Source organism: Pistacia vera, unplaced genomic scaffold, assembly GCF_008641045.1.
Source record: "Pistacia vera cultivar Batoury unplaced genomic scaffold, PisVer_v2 Contig590, whole genome shotgun sequence".
In the NCBI taxonomy this organism is placed as follows: domain Eukaryota; kingdom Viridiplantae; phylum Streptophyta; class Magnoliopsida; order Sapindales; family Anacardiaceae; genus Pistacia; species Pistacia vera.
In genome coordinates this window covers 174,930-189,117 of record NW_022196435.1, presented here as the reverse complement: position 1 = coordinate 189,117, position 14,188 = coordinate 174,930, and the positions used below count along the sequence as shown (strand labels likewise).

General features: G+C 34.6%; 1 protein-coding gene across 1 annotated transcript; it reads left to right on the top strand.

Moving 5' to 3' along the window:
* Positions 1-2,980: 2,980 nt before the first annotated feature.
* On the top strand, positions 2,981-13,987 carry LOC116109878 (probable serine/threonine protein kinase IRE4). The gene is given in 17 exon segments (XM_031396113.1): positions 2,981-3,498; positions 3,586-3,662; positions 3,756-3,968; positions 4,581-5,795; positions 6,478-6,650; positions 6,739-6,988; positions 7,601-7,693; positions 7,913-8,053; positions 8,126-8,218; positions 8,776-8,968; positions 9,042-9,127; positions 9,980-10,068; positions 10,988-11,039; positions 11,142-11,198; positions 12,003-12,152; positions 12,953-13,027; positions 13,532-13,987. Coding segments are annotated over 17 exon segments (3,303 nt in total). The 5' UTR covers positions 2,981-3,248; the 3' UTR covers positions 13,628-13,987.
* Positions 13,988-14,188: the final 201 nt, after the last annotated feature.

Here is a 14,188-nt window from a genome sequence, read left to right as displayed (position 1 = left end):
ATATGTAGATTACGTAGTGATAGCGGAAGCAGCCGGGAGAGTTATGATGCAATGCATTAATTATTAGAAAAATGCTATCCTTACAAAGACTCATACAAAGAGGGTTACAAAGTGACATCATCCAGAAATAAAAAACAAAGAAAAAATAAAAAAAGAGAAAGGGAGAGAGAGAGAGAAATCATAAAAATCAAAGGTGAAGATTATATTTGTATACCCTCTTTATATATGTCTTTATAAAACTAGCATTGCTCTAATTATTATTCTTTTAGAAAAAACTGTTTGACATTCTGTTTGCTAAAGGTGCGATCCTGACCGCACCCAAGTTGCAATATTAATTTTCTGAGTGGCCTAAGCATTATCCAATTCCAGAATTTCGAAGCACACACTTTGTGGTCCCAAATTAGTTTAAGAGTAAACGACATGTTCCCACCAAGGTTTAGTGAAATGACAAGTTACCACCTTTGATTTCAAAAATTCTAGATTCTTATCCTTAAATTAACGCTCCGTTTGGTTCACTTTTTTATACTTTTTAGAAAAGTTTTTGAAAAAAAGTTAAATTGAGTGGGTATTACGATGTAGGATTTGGAAATAAATAAAAATATTCCCTATATTTGTTTATTTACAAACACCATTTATGTTTGTTATTTATTAAATACCCCTATAATAAAATATTAAAAGTTAACAAAAACACCTCCAACCCACCTATTAAATATGGACAGCCGGCTCTACCGCCGGAGGGTGGCCGGAGTCGTCGTATCGGTGCATGACCGGCTGGATCTTGCTGGTCGTGCACAGATATGACCTTTTCCGGCCAGATCTACAGCTAGATCAGGCCATTGACGGCCAGATTTGACCGTATTTTTTTGTCAATGACAACCAAAGATACGGTCGTCATTGATGGTCAACGACGACCATGTGTTGGCTGTCGTTGACAACTGGCTATGGCCAAAAGATCTGGCCGTCAACCGTTAGATCTTTGGTTTTAGATCTGACTTTTTTCGATCAGATCCATCGTAGATCTGATCGAAAAATACTAGATCGATGCACTACCGACCAGATTCAGCCAATAATGTACCATTATACGAGATTTCGACCATTTTTCGACCGTGATGGTCGGAATCTGATAAATGTGGATTGCTGGGGTTTTTTTGTAATTTCTAAAAAAATATTTAAGGGTGTTTAATTAAATTAACAAATTTAAAAGTTTTAAAAAAAATTAAATAATATTGTGAGTTTTTGTAATTTTATTGTTTAACTTTATTGGGATATTCCCAAACGGAGCCTTAACTTTCCCCTTTTTTTAACAGTTAAAAGGTTAAAATGGACATTTACTATATTTTAATATTTTTCATTTATGCAAAAACATCTCTCTCACCGACGCCACCACACCCTCTTGTTCCGGCTTTGTGGTCGGAGTGACGGTGCTGCTGGTTGAGGCCTTTCGTCGAGCAGTTGGTGGGCAAAGACGTGGGTGGCTTGTGGGAGGCAGATGGGAGAGGGGAGGTGGCCGGAAATCACACTACAGACACAAAAATCCAATCCACAAAAACAAACTCCAAAAACAGTCACCAAATTCACCAAACTTCAATCTCCAAGCAAACCCAAATTCAAAGCACAATTCCAAACAAATTCAACTCCAACTGGTGAGCGGGCGGCGTCTGTTCGGTGGAGGTGGTAAGGTGCAGGGGAGGGCTGAGGGCAGTCGGTGAAGGTAGTGGGTAGGAGCTGGGTAGTTTAATTAAGATGAATTAGAAAATAAATAAATAAAATTACCTTGACTTTTACATAAACAGAGCAATAGTATTTTCGATGATTTAAGTCTTCCTTTCTCAATCATTTTTAACTTTTCATTATAATTTAATCATTGTTTATTGTTTTGTAGTCATTGGTGGTATATGATTTCCAATTTTTCCTTGAAGATTGGTTTGAGTTAATTTTTGTTTATGGAGATTCAAAGGGTAGAGTTTTAGCAAGTTTAGGATTGGATTTAGCTGTTAAGTTTGTTTGTGAAGGAAAAGTGTTGATTTTTTCTGGGTTTATTTTCAACTTCTTTGTTTGGAACCATGGGTGGTTTGTGTTCTAAGCCTACAGTGGTGTGAGGACAGCCGTGAGAGTCCAAGAAAGAGGCTTCATCAAAAAGGGCCATTGAATAAGCGTGTGAGTTCATCCAGAAGGGAGGAGACTGTTCGATCAAAAGATAGACTTGAGAAGAAGATGGGAGGACAAGTTTAGTAATGACATCGTCTCCATTCTCCAACCCAACGGTTATTAACAGTATCAATATAAGGGTGGAATGAAATTTAGAAAACGAGGTGGGAAATTGTAATTTCGCTAAACCTTAGGTGGGAACATGTGCGTTTACTCTAAATTAATAAAGAAAATTCCAGCAGCGTCCCTTAGACTTAGTTTACACAAGTCAATTATTATCCTCCATTGTTTACCAGCATATAAATATCTCCTAGTATTTTGACTAATTGGGTTGGGCACCAACCGTGACCATCCGTAATTTAAAAGTTTCCTGTATTAAACAAGACAAATAGTACGTTAATTTGATACTATAAAAGAAGAGCGCTTATACCAAATTTCCAAAATAAAAAAAGACATTATCACTTACATTATTCCTGCGTGGATTCTGAGCACAATTTCTAGTTGAAGAAACGGAAAACTACCAGTAGCATGCCACGTTATTCTATACGTCTCATTATCCAATGATTCCAATCAATTCAACTGCAAATTCAAAAATAGAAAATACAATAAAATATCTTAGATACATGAATTTAAAATATTATTATGATTTTTCTAATAAAGTTAAATATTTATTTTAATATTTTTAAAATCTTATATTACTTTATTCGTCTCATACAATATTAATAATTACTTTTCTTTTTACTTTTTTTTCAAAATACTATTTTAAAAATTCCACTGATGAACCGAATGCATTTTATTTACATTGTTGCGCTCTTTCCTAGTTCAAAACGCAACGGATAGGGACAAGTCGGACAACCATACAGAAGAGAGACTCATTCTACCACTCCACCCAAACTCAGCATCTACCTCTGTAGCTTTCACTCCACCTTCCGATTGATTTTCTGTATATTTTTTAATTGATTTGGTCTGTGTCTTTAATCCTGCTTGAATCTTCATGGGAGGAAAATGTTATTGTGTTACCCATTTTCGTTATGAAAATTTGAAAACCTGATAGACAGGATTCTTTTTCTGGAGTTTGATTTTTATTACAACTTTCTATAATGAGCGAAGCGAGTTGTAATACTAATCAAGACAATGGAATTGGAATACCCTCGGGATTAAATCGGATCAAAACTCGGGAAATTCGGGAAGCGGTTTCTTCAAAGGATCATCAACCGAGTTCAAAACCTAACGATTTCACGGAGTCAAGGAGTTATGGCGTTTCTAGGCCTCCTCATAAGCCAGACCAGAAGCAGAAGAATACGGCCCAAGCTCAAGGACACGGAAAAGTTGCTAAATATTCCAAACACGGTTTGTTTGTGTGCTGAGAAATTGTTTTAAATGATTTTCCTTTAAAAGAAACGTGACGTGTTTTGTTGTTCATATATGTACCTGAAGTCCATAAAGGAAAGAAGATAGCTCGGTGGTTCTCATCACATATTCCCAAGTTCAACCATGTTTCTCCGAATACTGAGGTGACGTTTGGATTAACATGTTATGTTATGCTATTCATCTGAGGATTGATTTTTCTTTGGACTGCGCTAAAAGTAGTATAAACATCCTGACAGGACCATAACTCAGAAGCTAGAGTTAGTGACGAAGAAGTATCTACAAGAACTAAATTACCGCATGAGGAAAACCATTTGAGTGAAAATCAATCTTCAGCTGAGCGTGTAAGCAGTAAAGTGTCAAAAGGATTAAAAAGCTTTTCACATGAACTAGGGCCAAAGGCTGGCATCCCTTCTACTCCTCCTCGAGCCCATAGCTACAATGATTTGAAGGTATGATTGCATTTAATTATGGGAGAATTTTGTTAACAATTTTCTTTTGTTTCTTACTATAGGGACTTATGGAAATATTTCATATCCCTTAAAGATTACTAGCCCTTTTTTCGTGCACTTGGTGCTTGTTAATTTGATTACTTTTGCTTCTTTAAGTTTGACAAAGATCTTTTGTTTCGGGAGGTTACATGGGTTCTATATAACAACTGTTTCTTTTTTTTTTTTTTTTTTTTGGGAAATTAAGGCAAAAAGCACCTGATGTAATTGTAGGGATAAGGATGTCTAAATCTTCATAGATTGTTGAATTTGATCAAGATGTCTTGTTTTACTGCTTGATTTCTAAGCAATAATCAAAATTCAGATGTTTAAATCTATAAGGTGAATAAAATGTCTTACTAAACCTGCCAGATATAAACATGGCCCATAGTTTTTTTGCCTTTGATGACTAATCATATCCTGTTGTATCAAAAGATAATAGGGAAACTTTAATTGAAAACAAATTGTTCCTTATTATTTTCTAGGCGATCAGATTGTTATTGACTTTTATATTTGTTCCTGATAAGCTAATTTTCTGTTTTCCATTTTTTTTAATTTTTTGTGTTTGAATTGCAGGAACTTTTGGATACATTGCATTTAAGATTTGATGCGGCCAAAGAAGTGGTGAATACGGAGTTGGCTACTTTTGCCACAGATGTTAGGAATGTGCTTGAGAAAATGGACTCCACATTTTCAGAAGGCCAGGACATGGCGAAGGATCTTCTTATTCTTGCTCAACAATGTATTGAGATGACCTCTTCTCTGTTTCGCGTTAAGTGTGAAACAATTGTCCAAGAGTTGACTGAGAAGAGGCAGCAGTGTGAAGCAGGACTAGTTAAGTGGCTGTTCACACGTATGCTCTTTATATTAACACGATACACTAGGCTGTTACTATTCCAGAAAGAGAGCGAGCCAATTGCTGAGAAATCTCTTCATAAATTTAAGAAATGTTTAGAAAGTATTCCCGCTGTTGAAACAAGCTGGGTGCCAACTGCTGCTACTTCAGGTTATGCTTTGTATCAAGAAGGTGATACCAAACACAAATTGAAGGGTCAAAATAAACTATCTGCAGTTCCTGAGGCAAGTCAGTGCAGTTCTTCAGGGCCCCCAGATCAGAATTCTGTGGTTATTGAACAAAAGTTGTCATCACAGAAATCCCAAATTTATTCTAGTTCACAAGAGCAACAGTTTCATCAAGTTGATGATAGCCTTCCTGAAAAGTCAGTAAATGTTTCTAGTTATGGTTCACTTCATGAGCAGGAACAAAATCTGGATGGAAGTGATTCAGTAATCTGTCGGATATGTGAGGAAACTGTTCCTATTTCTCACCTGGAATCCCACTCTTATATATGCGCATATGCAGATAAGTGCGAATCAAATTGTTTGGATGTTGATGATCACCTGTTGAAACTTGCAGAGATACTGGAACAGATTATAGATTTATGCAATTTGAGTTCTAATCCAACAATTGGCAGCCCTGAGAAAATACAAACTACAAACTCTGCAATCCAATTTGAAGGTTAATCTCCCAAGATAAGTGAATGGCGAAATAAGGGTGTTGAAGGAATGTTTGAGGATATACATGAGATGGACACAGCCTTCATTGATGATTCTCATCTAAGCTCTATTAACATGAAGTGCTATCTGGGTATGAAGCTTAGCAACTATGGTGCATCTTCCTCAACAGGAAGCATGACATCTGTGTCCTCCACGAATACCCCAAGAACAGGTCATTTTGACTCTTTTTGGTTGGAGCATAACAATCCTTCTGAGAGAGAGGATGTGCAACAGGTCTGTTTACTTTTGTGGCAAATTTTAGTCCTTTTGTAAAATCTAAGTTTCCTAGCTGGTTGCATCATAAATATACCCTATGTAATCCGCTTCTGTGATAGTAGTACATCCTAAAGAAATATATTTTTAATAGCAAAATCTACTTCAGCATCCAGTTGATTTTTGGGGCAATCTTGGAATTTGGAGGTAGTTAGACGCTGTTAGTCAGTTGAATAATTGACTTTGGACAATTGGAAAATGGTCTGACGATTTGGCATCATCAATTCGCTGTGACAGAACTAATCCTTGGATAAAAATACTACAGAATATTCTAATTAAATTAACACCATAAATTGGGGTGGTAGATATTGAGGGTGAAGTTGTAATGATTTATAACCTAGTTGCCTGTTGTCAAATTGGTGTTTCTTTTGTAATACTACTTGCATGAATTGATCTCTTGATTGCATATTATTCTGTTTGAGGCTGAAATTACCATGTGAATTCTCCTAATGTTTCATGATGGGACACTTCTCACTCGCTTGGCTCAAGCTTGTTGTCTTATATGTTTTGTCATTGGCTAGCTTTGACATTCTTGTTCTAAATAATTGAATCTCTTATAAACATTTCTATCCTTCCTATAATATGCCTATAATTGTTTCCTATTTTTTTCCTTTTTTTTTTTGGGGGGGGGGGGGGGGGGCAGATGATCGAACTTGCCGACATTGCTCGCTGCGTGGCAGATACAGATCCTTCAAAAGAAGGCTCCACTGAGTTTTTGCTTGCTTGCATGCAAGACTTGCAAGATATTTTACAGCGTAGCAAGCTCAAAGCTCTTGCAATAGACACTTTTAGAAGCCGGATAGAGAAACTTCTGCGGTAATTTTAATATATTTAACTAATTTGCAGGGTTGAATCTTCTTGAAGCTGACCAAATTAATGTCACAGTTTACAAATACACATGCAGGGAAAAGTATATACTTGCTTTTGAAGTCGTGGATGCAAAGAGTCCTACAAGTTTTAACAAACACAAGGAGAATTCTAGACTTCTGTTGGACAATGCATCTCAAAGTAGCGCTTCTACTCCTTTGCATTCATCGCACAAGGAGCGGACAAGCATTGATGACTTTGAGATCATCAAACCAGTTAGCAGAGGCGCCTTTGGTAAAGTCTTTCTCGCACGCAAACGGACAACAGGGGACTTATTTGCAATAAAGGTAAATTTATATGTTATTCTAACCAAGCTGAACACATTCAATCGCATAGATTTATTTTACTATGTTTGCTTTGAAATTTGAGTCACTTAACCCGTAGATTTGCTGAACCAAAGTTCTAAATTTGCTTAAACAAGAAGTATATAGGATGCAGAAGATTTTACTGCACAGGCCAACTTTGTATAGATAACATGAGAATTTGTGGATATATTTGTTTCTTTCCTAATTTCATGAACAATTTGACAAATCATTTATTGGGTTGATTTATGAACTCTTTTTTGTCGTTTTGATTTGTTGGGAACTGACATCATTGCTTTTTGTGTCCACTAACACCACCTTGTATCAAGTTATTTTGGCTGTAATACATTTAAGCCCTTTTATTCCTATTTGTGCTTGTTAAAAAATATATGTTAAAGAAGTGTTAATATTTCTGAGATTGACACTGCCTTAGATGGAAGCCTTTTTTTGTAATAGGGCATGTGGTCCACAGTTGTAATTTCTTCTTTCTTATCAAAATATGCTTTTTAGAGGAAAAAAAAAAAAAAAAAGAAAAAAAAAAGGCAAAATATTAGTTTGTTGTGATTCTTGATTTAATTTAATACGTTGTTCATGCAGGTTCTCAAGAAGTTGGATATGATACGGAAAAATGATATTGAGCGCATATTAGCAGAGCGCAATATACTAATCACAGTTCGAAATCCTTTTGTGGTAATTTTAATCATAAAGTGCATTGAGCTATAAACCCTTTTGCTTCAACATCTTCTTGACATTTATTAGTTTTGTGCTACTAATAGCACGTGATTGAGCTCTCAATTACTGAAATTTTTTAATATTATTCTCTTTTGGAAAATTTTGATGGTTTAACAAGACAATATTGAAGCTGTATTTTTATACGTGCTGTAAATGAATGTTGTTGTGTTTCTGCAGGTTCGGTTTTTTTATTCATTCACATGTAGAGATAACCTCTATTTGGTTATGGAATATCTCAATGGAGGGGATCTATACTCCTTGCTCAGAAAAGTCGGTTGCCTCGAGGAGCATGTGGCCCGTATATATATTGCAGAACTGGTTTGTTAAAGAATTTTACATTTGTTTGTAAACTCATGTTGTTCCTATCTGACCAATCTTAAGTTGTTTCAGGTTCTTGCTTTGGAATACCTTCATTCTCTTGGAATTGTGCATCGTGATCTGAAGCCAGACAATATTCTAATTGCACACGATGGCCACATTAAGGTCTGGTGTATAAACAACAAAATTATCCAGATGATTTTGCATATATAAGTAGATGTAGTTGGTAGGGGTATACTGGGTGGCATGCCCATGTGAATAGCAATTTAGTTATCAAAGCAAATGATGCAGCATGTAGCTTCTGATTTGACAAGCTCCAACTGCATATTTAATTCATGTTAAATTTGATTCTAGATATATATTAGCACACATGTGGACAAAGGATTGGTTCTATGTTCTGTAAAGTAATTGTGCCTTAGCCATTGGCTTTTGAAGATATGGGTTATCATGTGTTTCTTTACATCTTTTCCTTCTGGCTGACTGCTGCTGATATCATTTTCCTTTCTCTGAAATTAGGGGAGCTAACTTTTGTTAAGGTATCTATTAGTTGCAGGCCTACTAGGAGAAATTTCTTAATTTTCTTCTTATGTAATTTATTCATCACTTGATCATGTAATATATCCCCCTGTATATGTGTACAATTTGTCAGTTTTGATTTTAGACCTGCATCCGCATTTTGTTATGTTACTGGTGTTGTTCTAAGCTTTGCTTTTTCCTACCAGCTTACAGACTTTGGGTTGTCAAAAATTGGCCTTATAAACAACACAATTGATTTATCTGGACCTGGAACAGATGGAACCATGTCTTTGGATTCTCATAATCCTGATGGTCAACAAACAGAGGATAGGAATCAAAACTCAGCTGTTGGGACACCTGATTACCTAGCCCCTGAAATTCTTCTGGGAACTGAGCATGGTTTGAATCGAACCTTGGGTTAGTTTCTTTTTAGTTTACCAGGCAGCTGAAATTATTTCTGGGCATCATGCAGGGTATGCTGCCGATTGGTGGTCAGTGGGAATAATCTTATTTGAATTTATAACTGGAATTCCACCTTTCACTGCTGAACGTCCAGAGGTATGTATCTTTTAGTTTTCTTAATTTATAGTGGTTGCTGAGGAACTGAAATTTAATCATGATTTAGGTGCTGGGATAATCATTTCCCTGGACTCTAGTTTTATTTTGCATTAGCTTTTTTCGTGGATTTTATGTTTTTGTAAGAAGATTTAATATATATAGTTCTGTTTTCTAGGGCTGGACTTCTGGTTGATCCTTATTGTAAACCTCTTTTATATATTTTTTAAGCAAAACTTCTTGTTGTTTCTTGACAAAAAAAGAAATGAAGACTTTGGTCGTATGAATTATTGTTTAAATAAACCATATTGGATGCCTTAGATTATTGTATATTGAGATTATAGCTGTTGGTTGAACAACTCATAGCTTGAATATTATTTCATCTTTGTGATTGTTGGGGTTGGTCCATATATGCAATGGCTTGACTTAATCACCCATTTTTTCCTTTTGTTTTGTGTTAGGATTATTGATGGTTCCATTTAAGTGAAGGGTCATTAAGTAGAATATATTTTGCCATTTTTATTGTGCAATGTTATTTCTTTATCTACATTTCCAAGATATTTTGATTAGTACTGAATATGACACAATTTCCTTGCGACCTCATAAGTGCTATTAATGATATTTGAAGAGGACTAATATATGTTGGAATGTTCTCTCTTCACGTTAAACATCTAATTTTCTGTTGGAATGTTCTTTCTTCACATTTATAATCTCATAATTTTTTTTATCATTCATCCGTGGATCACTTCTAGTTTTGTGAGTCATATCTTATGAGCTTTAGTTATAGGAATGAACTTTCTCTGTCCAGGTGCCTTTCTATTAATTAATTCTTTTTCTTTCATCTTGGTCCCACAGATTATATTCGACAATATTCTTAACAGAAAAATCCCCTGGCCTCATGTTCCTGATGACATGTCTTTTGAGGCCCAAGATCTGATTAACAGGTTTGCTTTTGCTAGAGGCAGATGGTGTTGATGACTGTTTGTATTTGCTTGACTTTATACTGTTTTCTGTCATTCCCACCTTTCAGATTTTCTTTTATTATTATTAGTGACATGAAAAGAATTTTTGACCTTGCCTGTTTACCATATATGGTGAGCAACCACAAACAAGTTTAGAATTTATAACAAAAGTTTATGCTTTAAAAAGGAACTAGAAATTGTTTGAATCTTTGAAGCATCATGTGACAATGCATGATGACATCAGTCATAAATCATGCAGTGTTCTTTTTCAAGGATAATTTCTTTAACTTCTGATAAGTTTTGGCTAAAAGACAAATGGATTCTATTTGTTTAGCTTTTTGTTGTCACCTACCTTGTAAGTAAAGTTTCAGCTGAATTTTATGAATCTTTTGGGAGTTTTCGGGCAGATCTTAGAGCCAGGTTTATACTTATTTTCAATTAGGGATGATTGGTGACACATTTTGAAGTCAATTTTCTATGTTTGTATTTTAGTCAAGTGATGATATTTATCCCCTTTTTTTGCAAATCTTCTCAATACATTCTCTTTACGGACTTAAAATGTGGGCTAAAAGTTGATTTCTGGTGAATTTTGAAGATGTTCTATGTTTTAGTCAAACTCAACAGAGGTAAAGAAATTAACCCTGAATTTACAAATTTTCTCATCATACTCTCTACTGAATTACAATGTGAACATTAAAGGAGGAAAAAAAAGGGGGAAAAGAAAAAAGGAATGTAGGTCCACAATAGCAATTGATCATAAAATTTGTATAATTACCATGTTCAATTTAGAATGTTAACTTTTCACTTAACCAGTTTATAATTTTATTTGATATTCTTTGGTCTGGAGTGGGGCTTTTCTCTCTAGAAGAATAATTTATTCAATCACAATGTTTTCTAATAGGTTTCTTATTCATGATCCAAACCAGCGGATAGGAGCAAAAGGGGCAGCAGAGGTGGTATTTTCACTTTATAAGCATTCATTAAGAAACTTGATAAGAGTACTCATTACTGTAATTTCAGATTGGTCTCTTTGAATGACTTGGATTATTTTATAGGTAAAAGCTCATCCTTTTTTCAATGGAGTTAATTGGGACAGCCTCGCATTGCAAAAGGTAAGAGTGTCTACCCTCTTGGTTCTTTTAGATGCTTAGTATTTTTGTTCTGACATTCTTGAATAATTCAAATCATGATGCAACATGTTTTATATGAGTTACATATTGCTTAGACAATCCTCAGTATGTTAAGATTTTAGTTATTTGCAATGCCTAAAATCCAGGAAAACATATTTTGGAGCAATTATATTGAGAGAAGTGAATAAAACAATGTATAACAAGCATATATATTTGTGTTGGTAATCACTTAAGGTGCATAGCATACCTGCTATGGGTATGGTAATGCTGGTTTTCCAGAGGAGAAGAAAGTTCTTATCAGTGATGCTGCATCTTGAATTTTTGATAGGAGGACATGATTTCATGCTATTTTATCTTTAATGGCTCTGTTTCTAGTTACAAATATGAGTTGATTGCAATTTTCCAACTAAGGTATCACTTAATAACAATTCCCTACTTAGATATCTGAAACAACTACTTACCTCCTATTGATTTGTTTGGGCTTTTGTTATTTGACTAACACATTTTACCCTTGATCCGTTAATTAACCCTAAAACCCTAGCATACCATGAATGCTTTCACTTTTCAAGTTGTGAATTCTTTCTTGAGCGCTTATAAAATTAAGTTTAAATCTATTTTATGTATACATACTACTATGTGGATGTTCTTGTTTGTGTGTAAGAATCTGTGTATGTTTTGAAAGAGACGGGAATTCTGATGCATCTTAGTGCAAATACCGAATCTTTCTCCTTGTGAGGGGGAATTTTATATATTGTTAACTTTGCCTTCATTCGTTTTTGTTTGCAGGCGGCCTTTGTACCGCAGCCTGAAAGTATAGATGACACAAGCTATTTTTTATCACGCTTTAGTCAAATTTCTAGTGGATTTCCAGATGATCAGAATAGTAGCAATTCTGACATTGACACTTGTGGCTCATCCTCAAATTCTGGAATTGAGGTAAAGTGATATTTGACCTCCCAAAAAAAACATGTTTATGATTCCAATGGAAACAAGTTTTTTTGGCTTCACAGAAATATGTATATATACATATATGTATGAAAATTCTTAGTTGTGGACGTCTTGAAGTTTTTAACATATAGACCAAAGGTGAACGATTGGTCATTGTCTTTGATTTTGCATTTTGTGGAGGTGGTGACTGGTCCCTTATCTTTGGTCCCTACGTTAAAAACTTCAAGACTTTCGTACTAGAGATTGACTATATATATATATATATTTATGATATTTTACTGGGATAACTGTTTTGAATAGATAGTTTATGTTTGATTGCATGAATGATATTAATGTGAGTTGCACGTAATGATGCTTGTCTTCAATGGAATTAATTTCCTTTGTTCTGATTAGTGAGTTTCGTGGTGTAATAGTAGTCTCAATTTCATATGCATACCTCATTAAAATATGCTCTTTCAAATTGACTTATATGCTAAGCAGCTAATGCATATTATCTGTGTGCATTCGGCAATGAAGCTAGAGTTCTAGCTTATCATAAGGCACTTGTCTTAATGAATTTGTGATTTTAATTATTTTTATGAATACATAATTTTATACTTCTGAATGCAGAGTTAAAGTTCTAGATCTTAATATAAAGTTTTATTCCATGTCCATTTTGTTCTCTTCTTTTACTTTTCCTTTATTAGCAAGGGTGGTGTGAAGAATTTGTACCTATTTCTTATAAGTTTTAAAGTTCTTGAAATCTTAATCTTTTGTTTTTTTCTTTTTCTTTCTTTCCTTATATTCAGATGGATGAATGTGCTGACCTGACGGACTTTAATTCTTCGCCTCTGGATCTATCATTAATAAATTTCTCTTTCAAGGTAAGCTTAGTTATAAAAACTAACAACATACTAAATACATTGAATAAAAAATGCTTAAGTGAATTAACGACACGCTAAATACTTACATCCGAAATGCTTGAGTGAATAATAAATTTGCAAGTATACTCAGGATTGTGTTTCAAATATATATATAATTGTATCCCAGCTATTGTTAAATTGGACTGGACCGCGCATTATCAGATTCAGCGTTAGAGTTGAGGCTTCAACTCGGCCAATTATTATGACCCAAAATTGAGGATTTGAAAATGAAAGTTAGAATCTTTATTTCCTCAGAATCTTTATTTCCTCTAATTGCCGTAAGTAATGAAATCTTTATATGAATTTATACCATTAGAAATTATAATTTTCGGTTCTCCCATGCTTATGAAACACTCGTGATTCTTCTAAAAGATGGGACACGGGTGATTAAATTTAAGTTCATATGCTAACATTTTGGTTGTAGTAGAACTTGTATCAGTTTTGTGAATGAAGTTCTGTTTGCAGAATTTGTCACAGTTGGCAGCAATAAATCATGACGTGCTCATACAAAACGGCAGGGATTCAGCAAAGGGCTCTCCTGCAAAAGGTCCTGGAGTCTAGGTCATAGTTTTATCCCATACGGCCAAATATACTATAGAGGTATCTGTTTTTGCAGTTTTTGTGGCACAAATCAACTAGAGAAATACATATAACGAAGATAGTGGTAGGGAGAGAGAGAGAGGGGAGGGCGTGTGGTGTTTAGGTGTGAATAGCTCAAGAAGAATTCCAATATTTATACAATACTTTTTCTGAGCTCCAGTATTCGTTCATGTACATGTCATACTCCAGCACCAGCCGGTAATATTTCTAACCTTAGCCTTTGAATTCAACAAATAGAGTTCACACTTTCTTTCTATGAACACTCGTTTTAAAGTAGTATATCTATGAGGTGAACACCTATAAAACTTTTTGGATCTAATGTATGAGAAATTTTTACAATTTTAAAAATTTGTGTTAAAAAAATTCTCTACTTAATGTTTAAGTATAAGCACTTAAGCAGTTGTCTATATAATTCTGAAAATAGATTTTACACATTCAAATAGTAATCTACGAGAAAATCTAGCCAGCAACTGAATCATTTGAAAATCAGATCATAAAATTGGCGTAGAAACTAATTTCCAT